A 10126-nucleotide genomic window follows, 5' to 3' on the forward strand; every position below is an offset into this window, starting at 1 on the left:
GAGTACAAAAGCCAGGCCTGAATGCTGAATGCTATATCCAAATGCTAAAATGTGACTCACTACCAGATACTGTCTGAGGAAAATCTCCCCTCTCCTGTTGCAAGAAGCCAGCGTTAATCCTTGCCAACGATTAACTCAATTGCTCTCTATAGAGATTCAACATAGGTAAATTCTTACCTCACTGACAGGATGCTTCTGCCTTAGTAAAATGTATTGAACTCTTCTCACACATGTACCCCTTTTTATGTTACTTTAAATATTCTCTTGTTATAATTACACACTAGATAGAGGTACACAAGAAATAATGGTAATTGCTGTCTCACACAAATAGAACTAATTCTCTCACTAACTCCTGACTTTTAACACCTTTTGTGGTCAGACTGGCAATTGGGGGAAGATGCAATTTGTAGTTCAGAGATGCAGATTTTCTTTGGGCAATGTTCCCCCCTCCCTTCTAAGCGCACAGTTTACAGAAGATTGAGAGATTGAGATCTCTCTCTGGACTGGCCAATATCCTGAATAATTAAAAAGACATTGTCCAGAAGGCAACCGCAAGTTGTCACCTTTTTGAACCCAGGAAAAGATGAGATTTGAATAGACTCTATGAGAGAGAGATCAAAGGAAAATACACTATAAAGAATGAGGCTACTGGACAGAGAGTTAGCAGTCTTTTGCCTAGAGGCAGTCTTGTGCCTACAGCAAGATATGCTCACAAGCAATGCCAGAGTTTGCTGCTAAGCCGCGGGGCTAGAGGCAGGAACTCTGTCCATGGACAGGAGCTGTCTGTGACTTCTACTGCGCAGTGAGAAGTCAAGACTTCCCCAGCCATGGTGCTCTGGCTCTTAGCCGTGATCTGAGCAACTGCAAATGCTCCTGTCTGCTGCCAAAGGCCTCGCTCCTTCAGCTGGAAAGATCTCCGCTCTCAAGTCTCTGATCCTGGTAAATATGCTGCCCTTACAAGCCTGGAATCCCTTCATCCCTTCCCTTTCTTCTGCTCCCTTCCCCTCATCCCTATACTAATCCCTGATCTCCCCCAAACCATGCCAGCCCTCAGCCTTCCTCCCCCCCCACCTTTTCTGCCTGTATATTAGGCTTTAGGAAGATTTAATGCACACATATATGTAGTTAGGAACACTGGTTGAATACTGGTGCTGGCTAGGATGTTCTGTTTAAATGCTGTTAGTAATATATTGATAGAGTGTTCTGCTTTCTGCTAGACTATGTGTTATTCTTTTATACTCAATAAAGCCCATTGAATCTTTGAGGATTGGTTTGATCTCCTTTCTTCCATGCGCCCAGATCCTACATGGCCACCATATAAAAGAACTTGGTCACTTGGTGACACTATAAGCCAGGCCTAAATTGGTATGCTAGCTAATAAGCATATTTAGTATATAAATCAGGCCTGGACCTTAACACCTGCAGAGATACCCTCTTGATCTTTAATCTGTGGGTTAAAGGCCAGTTAGTGGCTGAAGTTGGAGTGGAAAGTTCACCACCTGCAAGTCAACTCCCCTCGGGACCTCCACCTCAGAGCTGGAAAAAGCTGTCTCCATGGACCAGGCCACCGGGGGTGGGGGCTACTAAATGGGAAGAGAGAGCATGCCTGCCGCTGGGGGCCTCGTTAGCTCGTGCTTTTTTATGTAACAACCAAATGAGAAGCAAAGGGAGTCATTAAGAGAAGTTTGCTTTCCAGAGACAAAAGCCGCTGCTGCCTTCTGTGTCCAATCAGGAACTTTTCAAAAGTTTGATGTAAATACAGTGAATTTCATCATCTTCATCTTGTTCCTGTATGGAGTGATGGGAGATTAGAAGTGACTTTGGAGGGAGACTAGGCCCAATATTGTTGTTGTTGTTTGGCCACTAGGAATTCACTGCAGGAGGCTCAGAAGTAACACCCCACTGAAAGCACACAGGGGCGCTAAAATTTTGAACTGGCTTTGCATAAGGAGATAAGAACAGCCCTGCTGGATCAGGCCCCTCACGGAGGCCCATCTAGTCCAGCCTCCTGTTTCCCACAGTGGCCCACCAGATGCCTCTGAGAAGCCTACAGGCAAGAGCTCTGAGCATGCCCTCTCTCCTGCTGTTGCTCCCCTGCAACTGGTATGTAGAGGCATCTTGCCTATGAGGCTGGAGGTGACGTATAGCCACTAGACTATTAGCCAGTGAAAAAGCTGTCCTCCATGAGGTTAAGCCACCCATTTAAAGCCGTCCAAGCTAGTGGCCATCATCACATCCCATGGCAGTGAATTCCATAGATTGACTATGCACTGTGTGAAAAAGTACCTCCCTTTGTTGGTCCTAAGTTTCCTGACATTCAGTTTTATGGGATGGCCCCTGATTCTAGTGTTGTGAGAAAGTGAAAAAAATTCTCTCTCCACTCTCTCTACTCCATGCATAATGTTATATACCTCAATCATGACTCTCTGTAGTCGCCTCTTTTCCAAACTAAAGAGCCCCAGATGCTGTAGCCTTGCCTCATAAGGAAAGTGCTCGAGGCCCCTGATCATCTTGGTTGCCCTCTTTGCACCTTCTCCAGTTCTACAATGTCCTTCTTAGGATATGGTGACTAGAACTGTATGCAATACTCCAGATGTGGCCACACCAAATATTTGTATAAGCGCATTATAATACTAGCATTTTTATCTTCAATCCACTTCCTAATTATCCCTAGCATGGAATTAGCCTTTTCCACAGCTGTTGCATGCTGAGTCCCAATGTGCATCACTTTACACTTGCTTAAATTGAACCACATTTGCCATTTTGTCATGCACGCACCCAGTTTGGAGAGATCCTTTTGGAGCTCCTCACAATCTGTTGTGGATTTCACTACCCTATATAGTTTAGTGTCGTCTGCAAATAAGGCCACTTCACTGGTTACCCCGACTTCTAGATCAGGTTTTCTCAACCTTGGGGCCCCAGATGTTGTTGGACTACAACTCTCATCATACCCAGAAATGCCCTTTGTGGCTGAGGATGATGTGAGTTGTAGTCCAACAACATCTGGGGGCCCAAGGTAAAGAAAAGCTGTTCTAAATCATTAATGAACAAGTTAAAGACAATGGTCCCAGTACAGATCCCTGGGGGGCCCCATTTCTTACTTCCCTCCATTGTGAAACCTCTCCATTGATTCCTAGCCTCTGTTTCCTGTCCTTCATCCAGTTACCAATCCACACATGAACCTGCCCCCTTATCCCATGACTGCTAAGTTTATTCAAGAGCCTTTGGTGAGGAATTTTATCAAAAGCCTTTTGGAAGTCCAAGTATACTATGTCAACCAGATCACCTTTATCCACATGCCTGTCGACACTTTCAAAGAACTCCAAAAGTTAGTGAGGCAAGACTTGCCCTTGCAGAAGCCAGGCTGGTTCTCCTTCAGCAAGGCCTGCTCTTCTATGTGTTTAACAACTTTGTCCTTAAGTATGCTTTCCATCAAATTACCTGGCATCGAAGTCAAGCTAACCAGCCTGTAATTTCCTGGATGTCCCCCGGATCCCTTTTTGAAAACTGGAGTTACATTAGCTGCTTTCCAGTCCTCTGGTATAGAGCCTGACTTTGGGGAGAATTTACATATTTTTGCTCAGTGAACAGCAATTTCACATTTGAGTTCCTTCAGAACTCTTGGGTGGATGCCATTTGTTGATGTTTAGTTTCTCAAGACATTTTAGAACATCTTCTCTCATTACCTCCAATTGACCCAGTTCTTCAGTCTCCAAGCCTGAGAAGCTCTGTTCCGGAGAGGGTATATGGTCAGTGTCCTCCACCGTCAAGACAGATGCAAATACCTCATTCAGCTTCTCTGCAATCTCCTTATCCTCCTTAATATCACTGCCTCATCAAGGGCCCAACCGCCTCCCTGGCAGGTTTTTTACTTCTGATATATTTAAAGAAGTGTTTGTTATTCCCCTTGACACTTCTAGCTTTCTGCTCATCAAACTCTCTCTTTGCAGCCCTTCCTGTCTCCTTGCATTTCTTTTGCCAGGGTTTATGTTCCTTTCTGTGCTCTTCATTTGGGCAAGCATTCCCAATCAATCATCTTTATTACGGTCAAAGACCAGCACAGAATATAGTACAATGAACTAAAGCACATTAAAATTAATATAAGCCAGATAAATACAGCTAAAAAGTCCATGGCTATAATTAACCTATAAAATAGTAACTATATTACCATTTCAAACTGGCTTTTGAGCGGGCTGTGGGGTTGAGTCTGGCTTGGTCGGTCTGATGGATGACCTTTACCAGGGAATCGACAGAGGGAGTGTATCTCTGTTGGTTCTTTTGGATCCCTCGGTGGCATTTGATACTTTCAACCATGGTATCCTTCTGGATCGCCTGGAGGAATTGGGGATAGGAGGCTTTGCAGTGGTTCCACTCCTATCTTTCAGGCAGATTCCAGATGGTGGAGTTTGGTGATGGTTGCTCTTTAAAAAGGGAGCTATTATATGGAGTCCCTCAGGGCTCCATGCTGTCACCAATGCTTTTTGATATTTACATGAAACTGCTGGGTGAGGTCATCAGGAGATTTGGTGCAGGGTGTTATCAGTATGCTGATGACACACAAATCTATTTCTCCTTATCATCATCATCATCATCATCATCACCATCATCACCATCATCATCAGGAAATGGCATTCACTCCCTAAATGCCTGCCTACAGACCGTAATGGGCTGGATGAGGGATAACAAATTGAAGCCTAATCCAAGCAAGACAGAGGTGCTCATTGTGGGGGATTAGAATTTAAGGGATGAGTTAGATCTTCCTGTGCTGGATGGGGTTACACTCCCTCAGAAGAAACAGATACACAGCTTGGGAGTGCTCTTGGATCCAGGCCTCACCGTAGTATCTCAGGTGGAGGCTATGGCCAGGAGCGCTTTCTATCAGCTTTGGCTGATTCGACAGCTGCACCCATTCCTTGAAGAGGATGATCTCAAAACAGTGGTGCATCAGCTGGTAACTTCCAGGCTCGACTACTGCAATACGCTCTATGTGGGGCTGCCTTTGTATGTAGTGTGGAAACTTCAGCTAGTTCAAAATGTGGCAGCCAGATTGGTCTCTGGGGTAACCTGGAGAGATCATATTATGCCTGTCTTAAAACAGCTGCACTGGCTGCCGATATGTTCCCGGGCAAAATACAAAGTGCTGATTATTACCTTTAAAGCCCTGAATGGCTTGGGTCCGGGTTACCTTAGAGAGCACCTTCTTCTGTATGATATCCATCTCTCATTAAGGTTATCTGGAGAGGTCCATCTCCAGTTACCACCGGTATGTCTGGAGGCGACTCGGAACTGGGCCTTTTCTGTAGCTGCTCCTGGTCTATGGAATGCGCTCCCGGCAGATATCTGCAGTTTAGGCTCGCTGTCGGCCTTTAAGAGAGCCCTAAAAACTTATTTGTTTGGCCTGGCCTTCCATGGCTTGTACAGTGTTGTAGTTTTTAAAAAGTATTTTAATTGGTTTTAAATGGTTTTAATTGTTTTTGAATTGTTTTTATATTGTTTATAGCACTGTATGTTTTTATGTCTTTTTAAAAGTTGTTATACACCGCCCAGAGACTCTGGATGGGGTGATTTATAAATGTAATAAATTAATAATAAATAAATATATATATATATTATGATTATGATTAGTGAAATACAACTCTAAAACTGTAAAAATAACTTTAAAAGTAGAGCATATACAATTGAAATAAAACATTAAAATTATTAATAACCAGATAGATACACCTAAAATGCTGTGAATGATCACTATGGTTATGATAAAATACAACTCTACAATCTGTGGGGTAGGTAATAAAATAGGATACTGCAGGCTAAGCCTAGAAGCTGTAGGGAGATTAAAAGAGTATGGATGAAACAGGAGTAAATATACAACTATCTTTAAAAGTGAGGCCTCTAAAAATATACAAAGGTTAAGATTACCTATAAAAGCTACCACGTGAGGTAGAGGAGCAAATTAAAATTATGCTACCAAGTAAAATGATCAGTAGTTGAAAGTCTGCTGCAAGGGATATTAACTGGCCATCAGGACCCAGCGAATCTTACATGTTGCCCCGCAGAACCTGGCAGCATTGTACGTGGAAGTCCGATTGTCATCTGAGAGCAGCATCTTGGCGTAGGCTTGACTGGAGCAACCAGGGTATTTGAGAAGCAGGGGGGATTTGAGCTTGTCCCGGCTGTCTTTATAAAAGGGAACACATGCTCTATGGTTTCCACCTCCCAGAGTCACAAGGACAAAGCCTTTCCATGAGGGATCTTCTTGTATTTGCCTTCCAGAACGGCAGAGGGAAGGGCATGACACCGGGCAAGGGTGAACGCCCTTCTATGGCTTGATATTTCCAATTCCACCAGATATGGAGAGGGGGAGACGGCAAATCTACGATTATCTGGGGCCAGAAAGCCTGGCACCTTACTTAAATCTGCCGGGTGTTCCATGTCCAGAATCCTCTGTTTGATGGCCATTTTCGCCTTGTCCCAGCCCATAGCCGACAGAAGGGATGGGGAGAAGCCCAGATGCATCACTTTGTTGAAGACAACCCATTTCCATGAGGATTGGAAGTTGTCCTGCAGGGTTAGTGGGGTCAAGCCCTACGGACAGGTGGCTAGTTTGAGCTAGTAGTTGAGAACTGACATCTAAATCTTAGATGTGTCTGTGTGGAGGTTGTGGATCAGATAAAGCAGGGGCCAATCAATTGAGGAGGATTCAAGCTTTCCCCATAGCTTAACATGGGAGATAGCGTCAAATACAGACTTAATGTCTATAAAGGCAACATAAAGGGAGGTAGATTTGTTAGAAGAGTACCTTTCAATGAAATGCTGGAGGACCAGGCACTGATCATTTGTAGATCTGCCTTCCCTAAAGCCTGCTTGTTCATCTGCCAGCATCCTTTCTTGCTCTAGCCAGTCCTTGAGTTTCTAATGTATGTGCCTGGCACACAGCTTGCTGATGGTGTTGAGCAGGCTAATGGGCCTATAGTTGGCAGGGTCATCCCTTTGTCCCTTTTTAAATATGGGGATGATGATCGCCAGCCCCCAATCCCTGGAGATGCGGTACCAAGAACCATATTGCAGGTAAGTGTTCTTATCAGTGGGGTTTCTATATTAAAAAAAACTCAACCTGCATTCCACATTAACCCAAATAGTAGGGTCTTAAAATGGGACCTCACTAAAATTAGAATGGCTAGTAAATTTGGTGTTAGCATGAATTTCATTTATTCAGAAGACAAATTGTTGAAACCGTGCAGCATCGGCAAACACAAAGCCTGTACATGCAGAGGGATGGGTCACCCTGTCTCATCTCTCAGCATGTCTCCCGAAGCCACCACAATCCACATGGGTAAAACCCTTGTGGAACATCTGTATCCAATGGTTTCTTAAGAAAATCTGAATGGGTCAAAAAATCCCTCAAACCTTTAGTTTTCCTAAAAGCCACAATTGGGACATTACTGCAACCTGACACATCCACAATTAGATGCCAATGCCTATAGATCACCTGTATAATTTGGTAAGATAAGTATAATCAATGGAGCTCACTTTCTGGGAAAGGAAAGGACAGCGGGAGGAAGGAACACGGAGGCGGGAGCGGGAGGAAGGATCCCACAGCCAGGGGCAGAAGGAGAAGCCGGGTGCTGCTGGAGAAGAGTTGGGAACCCAGGAGATGCCTCTGTAGGAATATAAAGATTCCTCGGCATCCTGAGAGGCTTCTTTCTCTGTGAGAACCGTGAGATGCCTCTGAGTCCAGTTGCAGGGGGAGCAGCCGCAGGAGAGAGGGCATCATGCCCTCAGCTCTTGACTGTGGGCTTCTCAGAGGCATCTGGTGGGCCACCATGTGAAACAGGGTACTGGACAAGATCAGGTCTTGGGCTAGATCCAGCAGGGCTAACCTTCTGTCCTTATGTAGGAGGCTGAAGAAGGCAGGAGGTGCTGGGAAGATGACTGCGCACGAAGCCCAGGCAACAGATGCACGGGGGGCTCTTGGACTGCAGCTCATTGTAGCCAGAAGAGAGCTGAAGTCCCCCTCTTGTTGTAAGGCAACCAGGCAGAGCCTCGGAGGCAGGCTTCTGGCTAATGCTGAGAGGAATGTCCATTCCTTTTATGATCTAGAATGAAACAAGGCCACGCATTCTAGAAACCACAAGGGCTTGCCAGGAGGCTGTGGACTGAAGTGGTCATAGTCATATGGTTGTTGTTTATCTTTCATGCTCAAAACAAGCCTTTTGGCTAATAGGAAGCCATAAATCATCCCATCAAGTGGCTGCCTCTGGCCATCTCTCTGGGAGATGGAAGTGGCCAAAGCAAGCAGAAGGATCTGGGAAAGCTTTTTTTTTTTTTTTAAAGTGAGGGCTGTTACAGAAAAAAAGATATATTACTACAACTCTTCAATGCTACTGAATAAAGCAAGCCACAGTCTCTGATTTGAATTGTGGGCCTTCATCTGTCTCTGCAGTTCCCTGGCTTGCTTTCTAAATCAGTGTTTGTGGGCTGGGATGAGAGCAGACCTACAGGAGATGTGCCTCTCTGCGCATGTGCAATGAAACTAGTTTCCCCAAGAAGGCCAAGGGGCTGAAGTCTTCCTTAGCCTCCTCATCACTAGGGTGGGGGTCCGAGCAGAGGAGCCCTCCCGCTAAGCTCACCTGTCACTGCCTGATTGGCGAAGTGTATTTCTTCACCCCCACCCCCAGCACCTTCCACAGGGCTCCCTTCACCTCCTTGTTGCGGAGGCTGTAGATGAGGGGGTTCAGCATGGGGGTGATGATGCAATACAGGGTGGAAACCAGGGTGTCTATCTCCAAGGAGTAGCCGGAGCTGGGACGGTTGTAGTTCAGGTTGGCCATCCCAAAGTAGAGGATGACCACAATCAGGTGGGAGGCACAGGTGGAAAAGGCCTTACGCCTACCAGTTTTGGAGTTGCTGCGCAAGATGGTGGCCAGGATGTAGATGTATGAGATTAGCACAAGCATGAATGGGCTCACACCCACAAAAACAGTCGCGGCGTGAAGAGCCACTTCGTTGATGTAAGTGTCACTGCAGGCGATTTTCAGGAGTGGCGGGACATCGCAGAAGATGTGATGAATCTGATTGGCTCCACAGAAGGACAAGTTGGTGGCCAGGGTGGTGTGGAGGGCAGAGTTCAGAAGGCCCCAGATCCACGAAGCCATGGCCAGAGGGACACACACCTGGCTGCTCATGAGCTGGCTATAGTGCAGCGGTTGGCAGATGGCTGTGTAGCGATCGTAGGCCATGACGGCCAAGAGCGCACCCTCAGAGCCTGCAAAGGTAATCAAGAAGAACATCTGTGCCATGCACTGGTGGTAAGAAATGGTGTGTTGCTGGCACATGAAGTTCACCAGGATCTTCGGGACAGTGACGGAGGAGTAGCAGATGTCCAGGCAGGACAGATGGCTGAGGAAAAAGTACATGGGGCTGTGAAGGTGGGAATCCAGCTGGATCAGGGTGAAGATCACAGAGTTCCCAATGACAGTAACCATGTAGATGGCTAGGAATGCCAAGAAGAGATAGATTTGGCCATGTGGAACCCCTGAGAATCCCAGGAAAATGAACTCTGCCACCCGTGTCTGATTCCTGACATCCATGTGGCCCACAGAGGTGATCTGCGCAAAAAAAAACAAGGAGAAATAGAAGGCGTAGAGGCATCAAAAGCGAGTTGTGGTGTCTCATTTGAAAAGAAGTGGGGACTGAACACCATCTCCAGCACTTGCCTTTCTCCTCACTACACCTGACATTTCCTACCATTTTTTTCTACCTTTGTGGCCAGGAACTGCCACAAAGAGGGACCCAGGATATCAAGGACAGCAGCCAAACCCTCCCTAGGAGATTATATTTGGGCATAAACATGGCCTGCCATCTCCTATCAGCAACTGGCCCTCGGTTCAGGATGGAGTGCTGGCTTGCCTCCCTCCCCACTCTAATTTGTGGCTTGGCTTAGCTGCTTGATCTGGAGGTATGTGTTCCTCTTTTGAATGCTCTTGCTCTCTTGGCTGTGGGTGCTCTGGTCCACATGGCTAGGCACTGGTACCAGGCTGGAACTTGCTCTTGCCAGCCAGGAGACCCCAGAGACAGGAAAACCCATGAACACCAATATCCTGGAGTCAGCACCCACTGAGCCTCAGCC

At 46.1% G+C, this 10126-nt stretch overlaps 1 protein-coding gene across 1 annotated transcript; it reads right to left on the reverse strand.

The window, feature by feature from the left end:
* Positions 1-8630: 8630 nt before the first annotated feature.
* Positions 8631-9590, reverse strand: LOC128327470 (olfactory receptor 5V1-like). The gene has a single exon (XM_053256266.1). The coding sequence runs from the start codon at positions 9585-9587 to the stop codon at positions 8631-8633; it is 957 nt and encodes a 318-aa protein (XP_053112241.1). The 5' UTR covers positions 9588-9590.
* Between the last annotated feature and the right edge of the window lie 536 nt (positions 9591-10126).

Source organism: Hemicordylus capensis, chromosome 5 (genome assembly GCF_027244095.1).
Source record: "Hemicordylus capensis ecotype Gifberg chromosome 5, rHemCap1.1.pri, whole genome shotgun sequence".
Classification (NCBI taxonomy): Eukaryota; Metazoa; Chordata; class Lepidosauria; order Squamata; family Cordylidae; genus Hemicordylus; species Hemicordylus capensis.